This window comes from Vigna angularis, chromosome 9 (assembly GCF_016808095.1).
Source record: "Vigna angularis cultivar LongXiaoDou No.4 chromosome 9, ASM1680809v1, whole genome shotgun sequence".
Taxonomy (NCBI): Eukaryota; Viridiplantae; Streptophyta; class Magnoliopsida; order Fabales; family Fabaceae; genus Vigna; species Vigna angularis.
Window position 1 is genome coordinate 30,389,733 of NC_068978.1, and position 24,521 is coordinate 30,414,253.

The 24,521-nt window shown below is 29.5% G+C and overlaps 2 protein-coding genes across 5 annotated transcripts; one reads left to right on the forward strand and one right to left on the reverse strand.

Annotated features, from left to right (window-relative positions):
* The first annotated feature begins 11,188 nt into the window (after positions 1-11,188).
* On the forward strand, positions 11,189-16,650 carry LOC108346280 (uncharacterized). Of its 4 annotated transcripts, none has more exons than XM_052868845.1 (9): positions 11,189-11,579; positions 13,248-13,357; positions 13,799-13,867; positions 14,023-14,138; positions 14,219-14,273; positions 15,166-15,286; positions 15,588-15,635; positions 15,827-15,921; positions 16,274-16,650. In XM_052868845.1, the coding sequence occupies exons 1-9, from the start codon at positions 11,507-11,509 to the stop codon at positions 16,274-16,276; spliced, it is 690 nt and encodes a 229-aa protein (XP_052724805.1). In that variant the 5' UTR covers positions 11,189-11,506; the 3' UTR covers positions 16,277-16,650. The 4 variants fall into 4 exon arrangements, with proteins under 4 accessions (XP_052724805.1, XP_017440807.1, XP_017440808.1 ...); XM_017585318.2 differs by having other exon boundaries at positions 11,191-11,579; positions 16,270-16,650; XM_017585319.2 differs by lacking the exon at positions 11,189-11,579 and adding an exon at positions 11,907-11,995 and having other exon boundaries at positions 16,270-16,650.
* A 2,050-nt stretch (positions 16,651-18,700) lies between these two features.
* LOC108346214 (nucleoside diphosphate kinase 1) lies at positions 18,701-20,931 on the reverse strand. Its single transcript, XM_017585227.2, has 4 exons — positions 20,680-20,931; positions 20,085-20,133; positions 19,615-19,846; positions 18,701-19,021 (listed from the first exon to the last, which is right to left on the reverse strand). Exons 1-4 carry the CDS (start codon positions 20,731-20,733, stop codon positions 18,907-18,909), a joined length of 450 nt encoding a protein of 149 aa, XP_017440716.1. The 5' UTR covers positions 20,734-20,931; the 3' UTR covers positions 18,701-18,906.
* Between the last annotated feature and the right edge of the window lie 3,590 nt (positions 20,932-24,521).

Consider the following 24,521-nt stretch of genomic DNA (forward strand, 5'->3'; position numbering starts at 1 on the left):
AATATTAATGTCATGTGTATAAGAAAAACTCATTTATCTCTTAATTGTAGAACATGTTTTTGGTATATCTAATAGTTTCACAATTTTAAAGTGAATGTCAAAAATAATTTAAATACATATATAAATTTTAATCTTTAAAGAAAATTGAAAACAAAATTGTGACAAGAATTATAAAGTCCAAGACAAATAATACTTAAAATGCAAAATATTATTTCAATGAAATCGAAACAGTAAATAATATTTTTTTTATTGTTATCTTTATATAAAGTGCTATAGTAAAATGTAGCTTGGATTGATAAATGTTAAATTTAATTATATTATAAAAAAGGGTAAAAAAATCAAATTCCAATTTTGGTTAACAGATTAAGAACCAAATTATTTTACAAATAATTTAAAGTTCTTTTTTTCCCTTTTGGGTCACTAGATAGAACATTTTTAACCTACCTATAACTACGTTGCTCCACTGTTTGTGGGACAAACTTGAATGTATCAATATTTGGTCTCGTAATAATGCTGGACAAATATTAGTTTGCAAAAGTAAAAAAAAAAAAAAAGTATATATGATTGTGTTGGACAAATTAATGTGTATTTGATAGAGATGCAGAGCTGGGTCTCTATTTTAAATTATTGGACATGACTTTTGTAAAAACAGAGGTTTTTAATGGGTTTGGGGTCTATTTTAATTGAAGAGATATGTCCACATTCAAGGTTCATAAAATTTGTGTCACTATTTAATATTATTTATATCAACAAACATTCCTACATGACTCTTTATATAAAGTTTGTGTTTATCATTTACAATGAAAAAATACCCAACATTTTCAAAAATGGCCTCAGCTATAGATATTAAAATTATTTTTATAAAAAAATTATTTTAATGTCCTCAACTAAAAATAGTTTTATATTAATGACCTCAACTAAATAATTAAACTGTTTTTTATCAGTAAATTAATGGTGAAGAGATAGAACTATATAAAAATGATAATTCACTTATCAAAACAAATGTATAAAATGAAAAAAAAAAACATTATATATATATATATATAAACATATATTGTTACTATTATATGGTATAAAATCAATATAAATTTTTAATGTATATAAAACTCTAAGAATTTTGAAAGGAAGAAAAGTAAAATTTCTAGAAGAAGAGGGTTCTACATACGTTATTCTAGACATTCTACATTTATATAAAAGTGATGTAGATGTCATTGGTGTATAAGATAAAGACTTTCAACATTATGTGAGACTTGAATTTTCGAAGATTGTTTTAATAAATAAAGAATGAAATATTTACAAATGGTCTATAACAGAATCATTCTCTATTTCATAGAGTTACATTTCTTTATAATTTTTTTCTTTATCTTTTTTAAGTTTAAGTAGTTGAGTAATGTATGGGTTTTGTTCATATCTACTCAACAAACATATTTAGTGAACTGTCTAAATAAGACTCTTTAAGGTTGTTTAAGGCTCTTTATTATTATTATTATTATTATTATTATTATTATTATTATTATTATTATTATTATTATTATTATTATGAAACAGTTTAAATCTATATTTATTTAAGTTATATTTATATATTATAATTAAATTTTAGTAATTTGATATGTTATTTATGATTTATCTTCTATTATTATTATTATTATATTTTTTAAATAAGTATTATTATAATAGGAACATATATCTTTAACTCATGTTAATCCTATAAATATAATAAGGATTAAATATGTTTTTGTCCCTTAACTTTCATTGAAAATTGAAATTAGTCTATCTTTGAAATCTTGAACCAATTTAGTCCTTAAACTTTATAAATGTATGAATTTAATTCTTTTAACTAAATTTTGTTAACTTTATTTGATGTTTCAAACGCATTTCTCAATTAACATTTCAAATACTATCATGAAATGAAATGCACTTAAAACATCAAATAAACTTAACAAAATTTAGCTAAAAGAACTAAATTCATACATTTCTAAAATTTGGAGACTAAATTAGGCCAAAGTTTGAAAAAAAGACTAATTCTAATTTTTACTGAAAATTAAAGAAACAAAAACATATTTAACCCATATAACAATAACTTTCAAAAAAGGAATACTCACTTCATACTTAATACTTAATAATTACTAATAGAACCTAATTCTCTTATTATTATCAAAGAATTTTTGCAGGTAAATCTTTTTATCTACCGTTGATTAAAACTTAAATATTTTATAAGAGTAATACGAGTTTTTTTTCTATTGTAGACCTATATTGAAATTAAATTTTCTTAGTAGAGTTGGCCAATGTTTATCTCTGCAAATAGACCTTTTTACTTGAGAATTCGTTTTGAAGACAATCGAAATTAAAAGTGAATTTATATGTTTGTTATGATAAATTGACGGCCAAATTTAAAACGGGTTTTTAAGATTTTTTTTTAAATATAGGTTATTATTTTGAAAAAAGTTGTAGAAATAGAAATAGAAAAGTATAAAAAAATAAATTTATGGTAATTTTAGTTTAGTTGTAAAAAGTTATTTTATTTATAGAAAATATTAAGATAAAATTTAGAAATATAGTAAAATATATAAATTTTAATAAAAAATGATAAAAAATTTAAATAAGAAATTAGGTAAAAAAAATTAAAAATTTTATTTCAAAAAACATAAAAGTAGAAAATTAAAATATATAGAAAAATGTATAATTTTTTAATAGAAACTTATAAAAATTTTAAAATGTACAAGGTGGTTGGTTATTAACTATTATTTTGTTTTTATTATATTTTTTTCAGTAGCATTGTTCCACTTATTACGAGAGAGATAGCGAATTGTGCATGATAATTATTAATTATCCAGACAGCACACATTGCACATTAGGTGCCAAAAAAATAGTTGGAATTTGGTTATCGAGAGGTCGAATTTTGAATTGGTTTTTTTAATTTATTTTATTTTCGAATTTTTTTAAGAAAAAATGAAAAAGGTAAAAAAAGAAAAGTTTATATGTATATAAGATGATATAATATTTATATTTATGGTTGGATTTTGTAAAATTAAATTGTTGGAATGTTTTTTTTTTTAATTATTAAAGAATAGCAGATGGAGAAATATATTTAAGAAATGGAAAATGTGGAAGTGTAATGTAATTAACTAATATGAATTTAAATTGTTGTAATTTATTAAGATAATAATTTATTGAATATATAGATTATTAAAATTATAGTTTAAAATCTGAAAAAAGAAAAATTGTTGTTTGATAAAAAAAAACTATTAATTTGAATTGATTTAAGATAATTGATTTCAATTAAGTTGACAAATGTATATTTATATGGTTAAAGAATAATTTGTACTGAAATAACTTGAATATATATTTTAAAAGTTCTATACCTTTTTTCAAATGTGTGTGTGTGTGTGTATATATTCTGAATATACGTTTTTTTTCAAAACTCTATACCTCTTATATTTTAAAAGTTTTATAAATTTCTATTAAAAAATCACGCATTTTTCTATATGCTTTAATTTTCTATTTTTATATATTTTTTTAAAAAAATACCCAATCTCTTATTTAAAAATTCTATTAAAAAATATATATTTTACTATATTTTTAAATTTTCTATAAATAAAATATCTTTAAAAATAAACTAAAAATACCTTAAATCTATTTTCTACATATTGACATTTCTATTTCTATAATTTATTTCAAAATAATAATTTATATTAAAATAAAAAGGCTTAAAAACCGGCTTAGAATTTGGCTCCCCATCGATTAGCCGATTTCTAACAGGCAATTTATCATAACAAACATAAATTCACTTTCAATTTCGATTGTCTTGCAAAACAAATTTTTACCATAGTAAGAAAAAAAGGTCTAGTTGCGAAAATAAACTATTTGTTTAATTTCTTATCTTCTAAAATTTTATCTACAAACATCAAATAAAAAAATGTTTCAAGTAATTTATATTTTAAAATTTATTCAAATAAGTTATCCATAAAAACATAATTTATTTCTTTCAAGAGTGTATTATGATTCACTTTTAAGACAATATAATGAAATACTAAATTCTTGCTTTAAACATACAAAATCATCAAAACTTACAAAATATATTTTATAATAACAAAAAAAAAAGTCTTTAAATGAATTATAGATTCTTATGTTTATGATTTCCGTAAAAAATATTTACTTTTTCTCATACCAATTTTATGAAATGTATATAATCCTTATGTGACTGAAATAAAACATGAAGCAATCAGAAATATGGATGACTTAGAACAACTTCTTTGTTCACATAAATATGACCCCTACGTCCTTGGACACTTGGAATCTCTTGTAAGAAGTTGGCATTATCATGACGAATCATCATCATTCATTCACTATCTATTAACCAATGCAATTCGTGGGTCTATTTATGGAACTAATCATGTCAATAACTAGTTTATATTTGAAATGTAGTTTTCTACTTTGAAAAAGAATTACGATTTATTTAAAGATCTAGAAAATAGTTTAAGAATAACAATATTTTAATTATGATATGCGATCGACTTTTTCTTTTATTAAAATTTTAACTATATATAAATAATTTTTTTATTAATTGAATTTTATTTTATAATAATTACTATTTTTTTTGGAAAAATTTTCTAAAATCTTTCTTTATCTTCTCTTTAGATATTTGATTTCATCATTTATTTATTTGAATATCATAGTACATGATAGGACTCTTAACGTTAAGGTTCACAATCCTATTTGATTATAATCTTGAACAGAATAAGTTCCTCTTTTATTTTTTTTATCTTTTAAAAAATATGTTACATGTGGGGGGTTTTGGGCTTGTATATGGTGTTTAAGGACAATCTTTGTTTAGTTATGATTGTTCTTATGTATTCTAATAATTGATCAAAGTTTTCTATGAGTAAGTAGAATAATCTGTGTAAGGTAGAGACAATGGGGAACATCTTTTGAGTTTAGGAGCGTATATAAAGGTAAGAGAAATTAGTAGTAATTTTATACTTGTTAATATCTGTTTTAACTTGTGTATTGGTTTCAATTAAGATGTGTGATTGTTTGATTGTGATTTTGTATGTTAATGTTGAATTATATTGGTAAATTGTTTGAGAATAATGATGAGATTGAATTGTGTTTTTACTGCTTGGACCATTGTTTTTGGGTTGATTTAGTATTGTTTTCTGTAAGACTAAAATGATTTGTCTAGGATTGTTCAATTTGATATATAATATGTTTATTTTGAACTAAAATAAGGTATTTTAAACTAAGAAGGAACTAAAGTTGCATAGATGGTCAAGTTGGACAGCTTACTCAAGTCAATTTGAGAGTTAAAACTTTGATACAATGTTGGGTAGTATCACAAAATCGATGGGCACATTCTCAAGACTCAAGTTAGTGAGCTCTAATGGTTCAGAATGGTGGGCAGAACTCTGGGACCATTAATGCTCACCTCACAATGAATTCTAGAGAGGCGGTAAGCACTAGGCGATTGGGTGCCAAGTGTAAGGCACTGGGAGTCACCCTGTTTTGTGTTATGAATTCTAGAAAATAAATAATAAATTATTAACATATAATTTGAAATAAATAATAAGTGATTTATGTTATGAGATGAGTTTGAATTTAAGTAAAATAAATATGTATGACATGGTGTGATGATTTAAAATTATATGAGAAGGTGATGAATGAGTTATGTGTGATATGTTGTTCTTTGATTATCTTTTTGTGATTGTGTATACCAATTTGATAATGTTTAATGAGAATTAAGATAAATGTAGTCTTTATGATTATGTAAAGAAATGTATGGATTCAAAAGATATGTATACTTTGTTATTGTGGTGTTTCTAAAGAGAAAGACTACATTGAGTAATTTAGTGTTATGCACTTATTAAAAATACGTGTTGGCGAAAAATCATCTTAAACTCTACTAGACTTATAAATTCATGTAAATTATTATAGTTTGTCTAAGTGGTGAGAGATGTAAAAGGTTTTTATGAGGAAATATGGGATGTGACATCTTTTTTTACGAAACCATATGTTAACTTACCATGTGGCAATTGAGACTATAATGTTTGGTGTAACTGATCTTGATACTTTGTTCTATAATTTCATGACACAAGTCCATGACTTCTATTATCCACTGCATAAATACATATATTAATACTTTGTTCTATAATTTCATGACACAAGTCCATGACTTCTATTATCCACTGCATAAATACATATATTAAGTATATTGCTTGTATCATAAATGTTGCTTGTATTGTTTATAGAGAAAATTGACTATTTTGATTGTAAGTTAATAAAGATTATTTATCTTTTCTTTTCTGTGTGTATTGTGGTTTATCTATATGCAATAATTGTATATTTTATATGGATAGAAAATAGTGTAGATAAGGTACTCAACACTAAGATAAAAGGGAATGGTGGTATGAATAAAAGTAGACTACATCCGTATAATTTCATTTATGTTTTACATATTTTCTCTAAAATTCAAATACATTTATGTTTATGAAAATTTTATTAAGTAACTTATCAAAAATTTTGTAAGGTCACATGCTAGTTGTACTTGATATAAATTTGAAATACTTGGAATTAGTGAAGTGATTATAGTAATTCGAGATATTACAATTTAAGTATAATTTAGTTAAGTATAATTTAGTTAAGACTTTTTAAATGGATGAATTTAGTTCTTAATAAATTTTATTGAAGATTTGTATTTGATAGATTTTTTTTTTTTTACTTTTTTTTAAGTTGAGTTGTCTGAATTTATAAAAAAAAAATACTAAAATATGTTTTGTAATTTCAAATTCAAAATCAGTGTATTTATATCTTCACATATATGATTTATTATTATTATTATGAGTTAGAAAAATAGATGGTTTTGATTCATCTGCAAAACACCATCCCAGTGGATTAAAATATAAGTGTACTAGTGTAACCTATAGTAAATAAGTATTAGACGAGGGAGTTTCAAAATTTAATAAATAATGATAATGATGTTCTAAGTTAACTTTTAAAGTTATAATTGAAAATTCAATAGCTTTATTTTTTATTTATTTAAAAATATTATTTCTCTAAAATTAAATCTTCCTATTACACAAAGCATTGATAAAATTAAACATTTGAATGAAACAACTAAAAACGGAAGGACTTAGTTTGAATACAGACTAAAGTTACAATGTTTCCTTTTGACTGAAAGTTATAATACAATGTCCAATAATTTCAGAAACCAAACCAATAATATACATTTCTTCAAGCAATAATAATTATGTATTTAATTATAATTAAATGATTTAAAGGAGTACTCTTTGCTATTTAATGCATTTGACCTTTATATTTGAAATTATTACAGAATTGATTATTTTAATGAATAGTTTTCGCAATGTGTTTAGTTTCAGCGTTGTTCAACAATTTTTTATTCTATTTTTAAGTTAACATTTCTTTTATTTCTTTTTTTGTTAAAAGCAATTGTTTAGAACTTTCTCTAACTAAAACGTTTTATATTTAAAGCGACGTTGTGGCGTCCCAGAATATACGACATACATATATAATAAAGACGTCATTCAGTTATAATATTGGAAAGCAGTTAGAGACATATAACAGACTATATTGGTTACAGTCATCCAAAATAAAATCAGATTTGGTCTCTTAAACATAAAGGACCACTGCAAATTATCATCAGAATAATACTACTAATCAAGATCCTAGACATACTAAGCTGCATCATTACCGTCTTCCAGTCTTGCTCCACAAACACCTCCTCTTCATCTGCTCACATCCAATTTTGGATGATCATTGCAACAGAAAGCATACCCAAACAAAGCACGAACACACAAGCAAGGGTGAGCTAGTTTTACAAGCAAGCATACTATATTAGAGTAAACAATTCATCAAATAAATACTTTAAGCCAAGAAAGTTAAATCATACAAAGGAACATGTCATAAACTAGACTTGACTCGTCCGGACTTAGAATGACTACCGAGCTATGACGGGTTATGCAATCGTGGTGGCTTATGAAACTTGGGTTTCCCACCCCACCACACTCACGAGGTTAGCTTGTTCCAGGCCTTGAGGCATACTGGAAGCCCCCAAGACTAAGACCTCCTGCTACTCCTCACCACATGGTTCAATCTTCTCTACTTGAGAATGAAAGACCATTGGAGCGTCAGGAAAACCCCCAAGACTGAGCTTCCCTGCAGATCATTCTAAACACTAAGGCACCACCAGGAATCTTCTCCTTGAAGATCATGGAATTACGTCAATCCACCATACTCTTAACCACATATTCTTTTTACTTTAACCATACATAACATGTTGAATATCCTCATACAATATAATATGTTCCCATAGATATTTCACAACCAATGTAACCACCCCTTAATCAATCATACAACAAGAGTATATTAATCTACTAGACATCAGAATTTCTCGCACAACGCATACTATTCGCAAGGCGAGATAGGATCCTCTCGCACCGCGCACACCTTAATTCGCATAACGAATTAAGTCGCAGCATACATCAAACTTCAAACCTCTCGCATAGCGCACCCAGGTCGCTATGCGAGAACCCAGACAGAGACCAACCTCCCCAAAGCTCTCGCTATGCGCCCCACTCGCCCTTCGAATTAAATGGGCAGTGATCCCAGACCACCACCAGTCGCATAGCGACAGGATTCGCCATGCGAATCCGCAAGCAGAGAGCAACACCCTCTGGTAATTCGCACAGCGCACCAGCTCGCCCAGCGAATTACCCAAACAGTGAGCACCCTCTACAGGGTTTCGCTATGCGAGACAACTCGCATAGCGACTCTGCATAATCAGTAGAACGAAATTTCTGCAGAATTATCTACTCAACCATTCCTTACCACTTCTAGACCTTTCTTCCAACTTCTAATGCCCCTAACTCATATTTCATACCTAGTTAAACTTGTCTAGGCGCTCCTAAAGTGACATTAACATGATCCTAAAGTAATCACTACCAAACTTTTCATTAAAACTCTAATGTTATTAAACTAAGGACCCAATTTCAATTCTACCTTGTTTCTAATGACTTTACTCAATTTTCTGACCCTAACCAGTTCTAATTTACTCATCTAGACTAGCCCAACTTGCCCAATTGGTCATCGGAGAAGAACCCAATGTCTGAACGCATCAAACTCACCTTCGACGCCAGCACATATGACTAGTCACAACTGACTGGATCAGACCAGGGCTGCTCTATGATCAGGGATGTGCCAACTCAAGTTTTTAAGGTTCCTCTATCCTACCAACAAAGTGCTCTCAACAAGTCACCATTAGTTTATCAAAGTCATTTTAACTGTCCTATGGTGTTCTAGACTCCAGTTGCCCAATTTCACTACCTTACTATCTCAATTCCCCTAAAGTGACTTAGACCTCTACTAATTTACTCAAACAGTGTATACTTACCTTACCTTCCATTAGATCACCCATTTAACAGAATACATACATTAAACATGCCCAATTTCAGATATCCACTTCATACAAACAACTACACAGTCATTACTTCAAACATCACATGTTATACAGTTAGGTTCACATAACGCATCATACCCAAGCAAGTGAAATATCATTCCAAACAGCATACCAAGTAAGAGTATAGCCTACATATGTCTCATACAAGCAATGAAAATATTTCTAGCTCCCCTTACCTGGAAGTCAAACAATATATTCAACTAGAGTGCCCTAACCGTGCCCCTGACAGTGAGAATCCAACAGTGCCCTACAACCACCTCAATGGTGATGAAAACAGCTCTTAGAGCTAGAACAGGCAGGAAATCGAAAGGAAATACTATCCAGCTGCATGCAACCAGTAAAGTTGCATGCCCTAGGTTCAAGAAAATGGAGAAACTGACTTACCCGTCCAAATGGAAATCTAATCGGATAGAAGGGAAGCTCTCAACTCCGTGAGCGAAAGAACACCACCTAGTTGAAAATATAATGGTTCGAATGTGAGTAAGAGTAGAGAGAAGGCGGAGAAGAAAGAAATAAGCTGAGTTTAGAGAGAGAAAGAGAAACTGGATGATGAGCTCAGAGTTGGAAAAGATTAAACCCTCTCTAAGGTCATGGTGCCCTTGGCCCTTTGGGCCTGGCTGCCTCAGAAAATAAGGCCCAATAGCCCTTATAGTTTCCCGGACCTTACATATATAATTCATTTAATAGAAAATTTGACATGTAGCACTTTTAATTATTTTTTTTCATTTTACAAATTTTTACATGAGAAATATATATATATATATTACAAATCAAGTTAGAAGTACAAAAAAAATTACCATCGTTGAATATGTAAAAGAAAAAACCAAAAAATAAATAAAAAAACCAAAAATAAATAAAAAATGAAAGAATGCGACATCATATGTAATCCTAAATTTAGTATGAACAGATCTAAAATTTAAATGCTATATTGTAATAACTTAATTATTCTACTGAACCGTGGAAAAAAAATTACTTTTACCAATATATGTTTTTAATTCTTGCAAAATTGGTGATTTTTTTTTCATTTTTTCATTTCTATAAAATTTGAAACAATTTTTTATTCCTTTTAGAATAGCTGAATTTTGATATTATTTTTTATAAAATACAAATGTTTTATTTTCAATCTTTAAAATTTTCTAATCACTATTTATAATTTTTTTATATTTATTTAAAATAGATAAATAACATTTATTTTATAGATATTAAAATTTAGGTATCACAAAATAACATTGTATTATAACAATAGATATTTTATTTTAACACATGAATTGTTAAGTACTATTACTAAGATAATATTAACATAAAAAATAAAAATTTCCAAATTAAAAACATTTTTTAAAGATTTATTATTCACATAAACATTTTTAATTGAGTTTCTAAATGTTTAATTTTATATATTTTTTAATTAGCCGTTTTTGTTTAATCTTTCCCAAATAAGTAACTTCTATTATTTTTATTAAACTTTGTATTAAATATATAGATCTAATTTGGAATTTTCTTTTATTGAATATTTTTCTTTCTAATTCGTTATCTAGTGCACTTTAACAAAAATATTTCTTAAAATAATAATAAAACATTTCTATTTATGACAGCTTTGACCACAATTAATTCAAGTCATAAACGGTAGCAGCAGCAGTAGTACTCTTACTCGTTTCCAAAACGCTTCCGTTTTATATATATTCTTTTTTCTTTAAATACAATGTCGTTTCCCATTGTTGTGTTGAAAAATTAATTCCATAACCAACCACTCTCTCTCACTGTCTCCCTCTCTATCTATATCTAACAAAACGCCAACTCCATAACCAAAACGACACTCTCTCTCTCTCATATATACTTCAAACTTCATACACATAGAAAACTCCTTCTCCTTCTTCCGTGAACCTGTAACTGTTTTCCGCACTCTCAGATCTTCGCGCCGAACCTTTTCCAGTTCGATTCGCGTTCTTCGGATTTTCGCCAGAATGAGAGATTCAAGGTTACAGATTAAGATGCTACAGTATCAGTAACGGTAGCTTTTCGGAAAAGAAGAACACAACAATGGAGGATAGAGGAAGCTCATTCGTTGCTGTGAGGAGAATTCCTCAAGGAGAAACCTGCCATTCAAATTCTGGTAAATTTCAGAACAAAATGAAAAATAGAAAAACGAAAATGCTTCGAAGTTTCTCCTTTATTTTTTGTGTTTTTTTTTCGTTAATTTCGCTCTCTCTATGTATATTTGAAAGTTTTTTTTTTTCATTGTTCTCTTATGATAGGTTTAGTTTTTGTACTTGTACTTTGTATTGTGTTGTGTTGCACCTCCTCTTTCCTTTTGCTTTTTTTTCTCTTTCTCTCTCTTACTCTTTTCTGCAAAAATATAATATATATATATATATATATATATTATTAAATTACCGTTAATTATTATAATAATAATAATTACTATTATTACTATCGAATATATGGGCCGGGATCGGGATCGAACCGTTTAGGATAGACCGAATCAAAACGCGAGTTGCGTGATGTTTGCTGCTATTCTTAATTGCATTGGTGGGATGCCGAATTCATTTTGTTAAATTATTTATTATTTTATTATTATTATTTTGTTTTGTTTTCAGAAAAAGAACTTGTATTACTGTTGCAGTTAGAATTATGCAAATTCCGATGTTAGTTTGTGAGGCTTGGTTGTTCCACTAGATCTAGCGTTCGTGAAATTGGGTTTTGTTCGTATTGTGTATTGGAAAATGCTGTTCACGTGCTGTGTTTGAAGCTGGTTCCATTAGTTATGATTCAGAATAAAGCAGTGCAGAGATCTCCTATGATTAAGCGCTGCTGCGTTGGCTCTTTTTCATTATTATTGTTATTGTTAATGTGTGTTTCTCTGTTTAAGGGACGATGTGGCATGTGGGTCCACATCCAGGTATAGACTTAGTTTCTGGATTGACCCTGTGGGGAACACAGAAACTACTTGTTAAATGTTATGGAGGCATTTAGGATTGAACAAAACTCAGTTATGATGAAATTCTTACTCTATAGGAAAAGAAAATAAGAAATTGAAATGAATTAAGGTGCTTCTACAAGTTCACCAGCTTATCCATTAGTTCATTTATAAAGAAACTCTTTCATTTGGCTTCCCTGGATGTTGATTATAATTTATAGAAAAAGTTTAATTCATTCCATCTTATTTTTCTTCTGTTCCATTGGTGCTTTTTGAGAAGTTTATCCAAATAGAGCTTTTTGGTGTTTATTGTATAAGCGCTTATGTGTAAGTGGCTTCTACAATTGGTCAATGAATAGAATTTAACCGCTTTTAGGTTGTTTGATGTCTTGATAAGCTTACCTTGAAGATCTTGTTGAAATAAGCTGACAACAGTTTTATAGATAAACATCAGAAATCATTATCAGAATCTTTGTAACACTTTTATAAGTACTTGTGTCATAAAATAAGCCTAAATTAGTTGTAAATAAAGTTTTATTGAGCTCCCCCTAAAGATTGAATGGCAGATTGTGTCTCTTTTTCCCGGCTATTGAAATTTCTGTACAGACCATAAGGGACTGTAGTTTGGGGAGATTGCAATGTTGGTTTTTTCACAATTTTGTATTACTTTGTATTTTAAGGCTTTCCAGTTACGTTTATGAGGATTTGATTACAATAAATTGTAAATTCGGAAAGCTAAAAGAATGTTGCCACTTTCTGTGTTGTTTGAAGCACTGCTTGTTGATCCATTTACTTAGGATGAAATATGTAACATAAGATAAATTTGGGTAGAATGTTCGTTGATGGCAGTTTTTTTTGTTGCAGCTGAGGTTGTGGCAGGATCAGCAGCATGGCTTGGTCGAGGTCTGTCTTGTGTCTGTGTACAAAGAAGAGATAGTGATGCTTCTAACTCTTTCGATTTAACCCTCGCCCAGGTACTTTTTTTATATCAGTAGCAGCACTTAGTTTCTTGTTCAATTATCTCTGTTAGCAGTGTAAAGATACTACAGCTTTTGTATAGAATAAATAAATAAATGAGCATATTATACATGGTGTGCAATATAAACATTTTACGATTTAGGTTTGTGCTGAATGATGTCTTACCAAATAATAAACATACTGTTAAATTGTATTTCTGGTTACGTGTTTCTTTTTTATTTGTTTGTATGTTTGTCATCCATATATTTTGTATGGTTTGGGAGTGCGAAGAAATTTAAATCGTGACTGCCAATAGCTTTTCAGTTGTTGTGTATAGTGGTACCAAGAAACTCGAACTCCCTCTACCATATGAATTTTTGGATCACTTTCTTATTTTTCTGTTAAATATTGTTGTTGTTCATAATTATACAACATGGTGTTGAATTTCCAATTCTCAGGAGGAATGCTTACAGAGGCTACAGAGACGTATAGATGTTCCCTATGATAGTTCTATTATTGAGCACCAGGTACCTTTGATATTATTACTTTTTAAGTCTGTGAGCAATTGTGGCAACCATTACGATGTACACTTCAATCTATGTACTCAGTTCTATCTGCTGTCGTTGGCTTATTGCTGTACGTGAAATCTTCAATGTCTTAATAGTGCAATTTACATATTTAGGATGCCCTCAGGGCTTTGTGGAATGCTGCATTTCCTGAAGAAGAGCTTCATGGCTTGATATCTGAGCAGTGGAAGGAAATGGGCTGGCAAGGGAAAGATCCATCAACAGATTTTAGGTACCTATTGTCCTCGTGTTCTTCACTACTGAGCTCTTTCCAGCTAATATTGTGAATGACTTCCTCTAAATATTTGGCAGGGGTGGTGGTTTTATATCGTTGGAAAATTTTCTTTACTTTGCTAGGAATTTCCCGGTACGATATCTTTATGGGCTTTTCATTCTTATATGATTTGATAGATTACTTTTGTTGACCAAAATTAAAGTTTAGAATGGAAAGCATGATGAAAGAGAGCTCATCGTTAAGTAACATGGACATTGTATTAGTATTTGTATTTCTTTCAAGAGAATGGGCCTTTAGTTATTAGTTTCTAATATTGAAAGGGACCTCTGTAGAGATATAATGTTATTGTTGGGTATTGGTTTTTGAACAATGGGTATTTCTCACTCTGTAACGATTTCAGATGAAGTATGAATTCGTGTGTTTGAACTTTTTCCATGATAGAAGAATTGTGGCCATATATATTGTGTACGGTTTGTGTTTGCCATATATTGCATATTCTCTTGCTTTCTTTGAGATAAAGGTTCAGTAGCAAGTGAGATTGCAATATAAAGGGGAACTATGTTTCAATTAATTGATTTTTTTTGTTGCCTTTGTCTTTGTTTTAAAATTACACGTAAAGGAAGCTTTGAAGACTCCGAAAGTAAACATATTTAATCCTATTTATTGCTTTAGGCCTTCCATAATCAACAATGATGTGTGGACACTTCAACCTCTTATTTCTTTTTCTCTCTTGCATCTTCTCATATCATAATACCTTTCTCATTATTGCTTCTCTCCCTTCTTTGTCATTCTCTCTCAAGTTGTAGACTAGCTTTTGGTGTCCACAAAACATTATTGTTCCATAATTTACTATTGTAGCTAATCTAAAAGTCACTTTGTACATTTTCCTGTGAGACCCTCGGTACCGTATTAACTTATCTTTGTAATTAATGTTGTTTTGGTCCCCGATAACTACACAAGTTTTTCTTAAACCTAATAACTTGTTTCCATTCATTTTCTTTATCTTATCCTTTTATTTTTGTAGAAATCCTTCCAGGATCTTTTACGAAAGCAGGAAGGAGATCGATCAGTGTGGGAATATCCATTTGCAGTTGCTGGTGTTAATATCACTTACATGCTGATACAAATGCTGGATCTTGAAGCGGGTTTGTTACTTCTGTTGTTCTGATTTTTTTGTTTGCCGTTATAACTTTTGTTGTGTTGTTGTCACGTCTAAAATGAAGAACTGGGTCACGTCAAAAATAAAGTTCATTGAATACCCATGATAAAAGTCTACTTAATATTTAAGTGCTCTTTCAATTTGTATATGGACATTTTACTTTTGCATAAAGCCGTATAACAAAGGTCACCTGTTATTACTATCTGAGTCATTGATGGTACCATATTTTGATACATTGAATCAGTATGTGGATCAGAAGCATCTAATAATATGCTTTGCCTTTACAGTCAAGCCACGCAACCTGGTTGGAGCAACTTTTCTAAAATTTCTTGCAGGTAGCCGAACTCTCCCTTTTCAATTCTTTATTTTCGTCTTGTTGAATTTGGAAGAGGATCAGGGAGGGTTGAAATTCTAGTTAAATTGAAAAGGGATTATTTATTTATAGCTTTTACTTGCAAGTTGGAGCGTTCATTTTATGTTAAGCTTGCTGTTTGAGTAACTAAATTCATTCCTGTTTGTCTGACAGAAAATGAGTCAGCTTTTGATCTTCTCTATTGCATAACTTTCAAGCTAATGGATCATCAATGGCTTTCTATGCGGGCCTCATACATGGATTTTAATGTACGTATTCTATGACCTCAGCTTAATGTAGAAAATTTGTGGCACTGATAATTTTTTTCTTGTGTAGAAGTTTGATGAGAACAGAAAATTAGTAAAACTTCTCCATCTTTCAAAATAATTGAAAGATATCCTGGAACTGAAAAAACTAGTTTGAATATTTTTATGCGACGAGGAAATGCTCTGCATGAGCATTTCACTGAGTAACTGGCATGATCCTTTATGACTAAAATATAGTTTTGGTTATTCATGTTTTTACTAAAATTCATATTGATATTTTGTCTTCTAAAATACAAACGTTGGTAATTTTTCACTTAAATTTTGTTCCTTTTGTCTCTTAAATTCTGACAGGCAGTGATGAAAGCAACACGACGTCAACTAGAGAAAGAGATTCTGGTTGAAGACATAACGCGGCTTGAAGATTTACCCTCTTACAAATTACTCTCCCGATAGTATCAGTCTCCTATTTTTGGCCACGAGGCTTTTGTATATCATTCCATGCTCCTATCTTAATTTCCACTCCTCTTCTTAATTCAGCAATTTTAAGGACATTTCAGCGAGAATGAGCTATATAACATGTAAAACTGATGTCATGAGCTTAATTCCTTATACGTGATCTCAACAAGGTTTGAGATTCAGCAGTTAAGTTGAAAGATGATATTTGTTGCCTGAAATGTAGGTTTGCTTGCTATATTGGACACTTTTGATTTGTGATTTGTCACACTTTACCTATATATTTCCTTGCAGTATTAACGGGTAAATGCAGCTTGAGGTAATGTGTTTCAGAAACCCTTATTTCATTTTTATGACCTTGATTAATACACTCCATATTGTTTGTCATAGAATCAATGCTGCATTTAATATATCTTCCAGAAACTCCTAGACATCAACTTTCAGTTTCATAGTTCTGTTCATCAGTCATTTTTTAAATAATAGCACATTTTCAAGGATAAATTGCACTCAACAATCAGTTACCATTAATATAATATGGAAGTATGATAATTCTTCCCATTATACAACTACCGTTGCATAGAAATTTAACAATGTTTCTAAATTTTAAGTTATTGTTCAGACTCGATAAAAACTATACTCTTTTTTGTGTTATGATCGCAAATACCTTTTTTATAAATTGTGATCATTGTAGTAACAAATTAATGAAAAATTACCAATATCGTTATTTATCAACATTCTACTCTATTATATAAAGCACTTTATAATTTTTGGTTAATATATCTAATATTGTATCTATCTTAAATATAAAGAAATTGTCGTGTATCAGTGTCCTATTAAGTATACGTCTTTCATAGGAAAAAATATTACATGGCATTATCATATAAGGATGATAATTAATAAGGATATCAATTATAACTAAACTTTAATAAATTTTGTAATTATAACGTGTTCCCTCCAATTTGAACAAAAAGAGAGGAAATAATATAAAAGAAAGTACTATAATTTTGTAAAAAGACAATCATTCATATATTGCTGTTTTCTTTCCTTGGTCACTGTTTGCTTTAATTTATAATCATTCTTTTATATTTTTTTTATCATGAAAAAATTTAAATGTATTTTTCAAAATATATTTCACTTAAAAAATTAACTTTTAAACTTCATTCTTAGTTAGAGGTATTTAGGTTATTTATACATCTACTTTTGTATGTACTTTATTCAGTTAATCTACAAAAAAAAAAAATCATTTCTACTTTTCTCTTACTTTTTTATGGTTTTATTTCACTTTACTGGATGAACTAAGCAATACCTTTGATCTTGTCCTTAATTTAAAAAAGAAAAAATCATTCGCAGTAATCAGCACACGAAAAAAAAATTCACAACTTACTCATGTTACTTATCGAAGTTATAACAATGTTAAATTGCATTGAATTAATATCATTTTGTTTTAGCTTACGTGCATATATGAGGGGAAAAAAACTAAACTAAATCTTTTACAAAATCAGTTTGCACGTAAATTAAATAAATTAATTTTCCCAATACTTCCGATTTATGATAAATAGTTTTTTCCTTCTATATAAATGCTTTTAAAAATGTCATGTATTAAGATCATGCCGACTTAGCAAAGCAACTTAAAAAAATACAGTAGCGATTTGAATAAAAAAAACATTAGATATTAGTAAAATTGAGAATCGTTAAGTGGGATGGTAGAAAAGTCGTAGTTAATAATTAATAAATTTAATTATATAAAATTTGAGCAATTATAACATCATTTCTTAAAGGACGAAAGCACACTTTCAAAATAATTGAAAATGTTATCTGATCATATCTGGTCTTAGCATACATAATTGTACGTGAGTGATTTTGAAAGGCACACGAAGGTTCCTTCTATGATGATCATAGTGATAATAAGACAAGAATATTATTGAAGCTTTTTGTTATTGAGTGTTTTGATATTCTGTCTCAAACCCTTTTTCATTTTACTTTTCACCTAACATTAACAAGGGTGCCTACTAATATTTGTTGTGGCCACATGCTATGATTTAGAGCAGAATTCTTACCCACTCATAATTATTATTAAATATGTCCCGTTTTGTTAGCTTTTATAAAATATTGCTAACAAAACTATTATTGTACAAAATTTTATCTATTATTGTAGTTATTATTGTTTTGAAAGAAATCAGAGTTTTAAGCGATTTATAAAACTCCTTCCAAGCTTTAAATTACCATTCCAAGCAAATTATTTAAACTAAATTTGAATGAGATAACGCGTGCATAGAAGATTCAAACTAAACAGCATTGCATCATCTCAAGCAAAAACATACAAACGATAAGCAAAAGCAAAACTAGTTTGAAATTTTGATTTATCAGACTGTGAGCATGTTTCAACAGACATAGCATAAGCAGAGACTTGAGATACAAAACCAAGGTACCAAACTCTAACAAAAGCCCAGAAATGGACCGAAACAGAACATGTAGATTAGATAATCTGGATCATCCTGGGGCAAGCAACTTCAAGATCAACTTGAAGCATATGGTTTACTCATAGATCCAAGAGTGTTGGGAGCTTTGCCAGTTAACAGAGCCATCAGGGAACCACAATGCAATTTCCTTGCGAGCACTCTCAACTGAATCACTTCCATGGATAACATTCCTATACAAGAACAACTTCATCAGAAAAAGTACCAAACTTCCCTCAAATTAACCAATGCAATTAATTAATAAAAAAGAGAAACACCATTCACTGAAATTCATTGGAAATCACAACCCATTTCTAAAGGTCAAAAATTTACTTCAAATTGATCAAAAAATTAATAAAATGTAGATACGTACATAAACTACAGAAAGAAAAGAGCCATGTTGAGAAACATTGACTAAAATACCAACAATTTTTATTTTGATAAAAACAATGACATACATATACAGAACATGGATTTATTGGGTTCCCCTCCCTTCATTTTTATTCTTTTCATGTCTTATCATCTACCTTGATAATTGAAGATGTTATGAACACATTGCAACATTCACATTAAAAGAAAAATAAATAAATTTGAGGGCACTTTTTGTCTCTAAAACCAAGGCTTCTCTGGACACCAACATCTCTAAAACACACAAGAAAAAATTGAATATCAAACAACAAAAAGATAACCTAATATCAACATAACTAAATTAGAAACATGAACAATGGAAACACATTTGGTTGCAGCATGAAAAAAGAACTAAATTGTGAAGAAAACAAATTTATACCTTCCAATGTCAATAGCATAGTCACCACGGATAGTTCCAGGCTCAGATTGAGCTGGGTTAGTGGCCCCAATAATCTTTCGGCCAGTAACCACAACATTTTTACCCTCCCAAATCATGGCAACAACAGGGCCAGAGATAATGTAATCCACCAATCCACTGAAGAAAGGCTTGGCAGATAAATCAGCATAGTGCTTTTCAGCAAAAGCACGCTCCACACTAATAAGTTTCAAACCTGATACCAAATCACATTAAAACAACCGTTTGTTAATAACAATTTCAAAACTAATAAACTTGATCATAACTCATACTAAGAACAAGATCTTGGTGTTCGAATATGAGGTCCAAGCAGATAAAAATTCACAAAATACATGAACTTTAGCTTTAATCTAGATCAGAAACAAAACAATAGGTTCTGATCTTAAATCACAACAAAAATTCAGTATACTATTGAGCAGTTAACAAAAATTTACCTTTCAAGTAGAAACCTTTCTTCTCAAATCTGGCAATGATCTCACCAACCTGAAACAGAATCACTTATCAGTCAAATAAATCATATGCATGATCCTTCAAATTCAGAACATAAACGTTTAAAAACGAATTACCGACACAAAAAATCATTGCTAAAACAACCATCGTCCCATTTTAAGGAAATCCATATAAAGCAAACAATTCTTCTAAACCCTCCAATTTCCCAAGACACAGAAACAAATCCTTAACAAGGTTATCAACTCATTCTCTGAAAAGTCATAAACATCAAACCCACTTTCTCTAAACTTCGCATAACTGAAAAACAAATCACTAACACAGTCGTCGACCTTTCCTGAAAAGTCATGAATAGCCAACCCAAGTTTTCAAAACACAAAATTTCCCAAACCCAGCTCAAATGAACAAGTAAAATTTAAAAAAATAAAAAATAAAAAAATAAACGCTTAGAAATTCCACAAACAAGCACATGCATCCAAAATTTTCACGAAATTCATTCACAAATGCATCTTGAAATTTAACGAATAAAAAAGGAATCAAAAAAACTAAAAAGAAAAATTGTTAAGAGAGAATGGAACTCACAAGGCCTCTCTGAACGCCATCAGGCTTGATCATGATGAAGGTTTGCTCGGCCATCTCTCTCTTTTAGACGATTGATTATGGTGTTTTCTGTAGTGAGTGAGCAAGAGAGAGCGTGAGATATACGATAGGATGTCGGAGAGAAAAGGGTATTTATATACGGTGCTGATGAGGACTCCAACCCTAACCCTAATTTTCACGAACGAATATTCTGCATTTGGCCTTTGGAATCATTTTCATTTCACTGTTTTTCCTTTTCTTCTCTTACCTAAAAATATTCTAATTCTCTCTTTTAGAAAGGAAGATTTTGTATATTTTGTTTTAACAATAATACCTACAAATTATTATTGATTCCTCTTTTTATACTTTCACTAGAATTAATTACAATAGTTTTTATACTTTCACTACAATTATTTATAATATATTTGTAAAATTTTCTTTTCCAATAGCAAGTGTTTGTCGAGACTAAACGGACTTCAATTTATGTGTATTGGTTTATGATTTTAATTTTGTTTATCGTCTAGTTCTTTTTATATTTTCTTTTCGGTTTATTTTTATCTTGATTTGTTTCAATAAAATTTACAAAATGTATTTTAACACTTAAGTCAGTTTCTTGGTATTGTTAGTCTAAAGTGCTAATAAATTATCTTGCATATCTTAATTAATGAAATTCTTTCTTTTGATGGATCAAGACTCATTTTTAACATTTGGTGAGGCCTAATTTCCCTTAATCTTTCTTAGCATAGAGGCAACAAATTAATTAAGGTAAATCATACTTAACTAATATCTGGTTTGTGATTAACTTTTGTTTGATTTTTTTGTTGATCATTTGTCTCGAATGCCGACAACAAGTGACATGGTTCAACTTGTTTCGTATCTTTATCTTAATGGTGCTTTTAGTAATCGGGTATACACAATCTTATCTTATGTTTAGGTTTTGTGTCGGTGTGAGTTGTGTGTAGTACATTTACCTCTGAACTTGAGTGTTATTAATGAAAAAGTTTGCAAAGAAAATTCAGTTTCCTTTGGTTTGGTCCCATATAGTATACTAGGCTTCGTGCCCAAGAAGACACGATGAAGTATGACTTTGAATGTATACGACACTTTTGAATGTATACGACACTTCAGTGAACGTGTTTTGTTGTGTCAACTTTTTGCAAGTGTGATATGAAGTGCTAAAGAATTTTGATCATTGGATTCTTGTCGATCTAATGATTAAGACTTAATGTCTTTTGAGTTCCTATACAGCTTGATTGCCTATAAATAAAGAAGGTATGTGAAAGAGAAATTGTGTTGTTCTACAATTTTGTTTGATAATGTGTTTTTGATCAATCGAGAGCCTTAAGAGATCTATGAGGTAATAATGTCTTCTAGCTTTAGTTCCATCACTAAGGAGTTTTCGGGTTGCTGGGACAAAGGTTATGCTGATGAAGAGGTTCTAACGGTGTCAAATTCTAGTTCAAGTTGTGAGAGCTTTATTGATCAATATTATTTGTCTCTCGAAGAGAGTCAAAGTGGCATTTTGCCAATTGTACAACCAGATGATGCGAGAAACAACAGTGGCTCGCTGAATGTACAATTAGAGGGTTTGGCCAAGGCAACCAGTAACGTTCAGGGAAGAAGGCCCATGATCATTATTGTCGAGGGTAATGATGTCGGTGATGGTAATAAAGATGCAAATGCAAAAAGGTTAGCATTATGTACCGAATATGAGTGGGTGGATTTCCATATCCACGAGTACTTGTTAAAGTATAAATGGTCCTCGATGTTACAAACGTTTTTCTACAATGTCGATGTTCTTGACAAGGGAGTTGGTGATGCCATACTTTCACTATGACCAAGCAAATCAAACGACAACATATATCATGGTCAACATGGATCCAAAAAAGGGTTTTTCTATTTTTATTCGTGTTTGATGACGAATCTTTATGTTTGTCTTCCATTGAATGAGTTTATTGCAGGGTTTTGCATATCCTAAATGTGGCACCTTCCCAGCTCCATCTGAATGGTTGGGCTTCTCTCCAAGCATTCAAGATGTTGTGCTGATATTTGAGTTTGACATTATCTCCTCACATTTTTTTATATCACTTCAGCACTCAACCTAACAAGAAGGTGGGTTGGTTATCTTTGATAAGTAAGGTTTGTCTATACTTATTGCCATCATTCAAGTCTTCTTACAAGAATTTCAAAAGAATTTTTTTCAAAGTGATAATTGAGGAAGTTTACGTTGTATTGGATACAAATTAATCCTATTATGAGACACTTTCTTCTAGTTGTATTGGATATATATATATATATATATATATATATATATATATATATATATATATATATATATATGAGACACTTTCTTCTAGTGAAATTGACATAATTAATCCTAAGAAATATAATTTTATATTGGTTATAAATGCTATTATGCATAAATTAAAACTATCCATATTTGTTTGTCAATAATTTTACTGCAAAGCCTAAAAAGTAGTCACATTACTGCTGCTTGAGACTTGATTAAATCTTCCACTTACAGTAAAACTAAATTTAAAATAAATAAATATGGAAAAAAAATTAAGCATATGTTACACTTTTCACTTCCTTCCTCTTTTTAGCATTTCGAAAATTAACTAAAAAAGAGGAGAAGTGTGAAACGTAGAATAGGAAGTGCGATTAGAATAAATATAGCGCTTTAATTATTTGGGCCTATGACCTCTCAAGTTGCAACCTAAATCCATGATCATGATGGGATTTAGAAATTAGATTATAACTTTTTGTTAGTTTTTATATATCACTTCAAAACACTAAACTTAGTTTTTCTTCAGAATAAAAACAAAATTTACCGATGAGGTTTTCACTACGGAATTATTTTCTGTAGTAATTTTAGGAATGTTTCCTTTATGCATAACTAATATTCAATGTAAAAATCAAGAGGATCCAAAAATATATTACACATATAGATTACATAATAGATCCAAATTTTCATTACAATAGATTTTTCTAACTTTGTTACTTGTATCCATTAATCACATACCAAAAGTTCAAACTTTAACCGGATCATCCAATAAATGAGTTCGATTATCTAAGAAGCAAATTGGTTGGTCGAGAATCAAAACATTAATTTTAATGTTCATAAACTTAGATGTAAAGTATAATTACCCGAAATTCGATCATGATTAGGCCATTGTCAATCAAAAACCTATCTCGAAACCTATAAATAAAAATTTGAGATAAGGAGGTTGATGATTTTGCATTTACTACACCATTAATTCTTAATTATCAACTTTGACATCGAAGTGCCTTTTGTAAATACCTTCTGAGCTGTTTGAACAGTTCAACCCATCACTTGGACTCTAGGACAACATTCAGACTTTGAACGATTCATTATAGTTTAGACCGTTGACCTTGACCCTATATCCGAAACAATACTATATTAAGATAATGGATGTAAGATTAACTCAAGCTTTTACAAAATCAGTTTAATAAGATGAGATTTTTTTCTCACATATATACTGTAGTTTAATATTGTTTATGAAAGACATGAAATCTTCGATAATTAAAAATATGTTTGAATTTCAATTAAAAAATTAAAAAATGTAAAATAATTAAGAAAATAATAAACAAATTTTGTATGATGTGGGATTTTTCAAGTGTTTGGTGAAATGTTTTATTCATATCACTATCTTGAGCATTTGAAGAGGCAATAAGAAGATTCTTTGGTACATTGGTAGTGAAAGTGAATGTTTTGCAATATTGTGGTGTTAGCTTTCTTTCATGTCCAACAAGAATAAAACGAAATCCACCATATCTCTATTCTATCAAATTGTTAACGCCATGGCCAACATTATGCATTATTC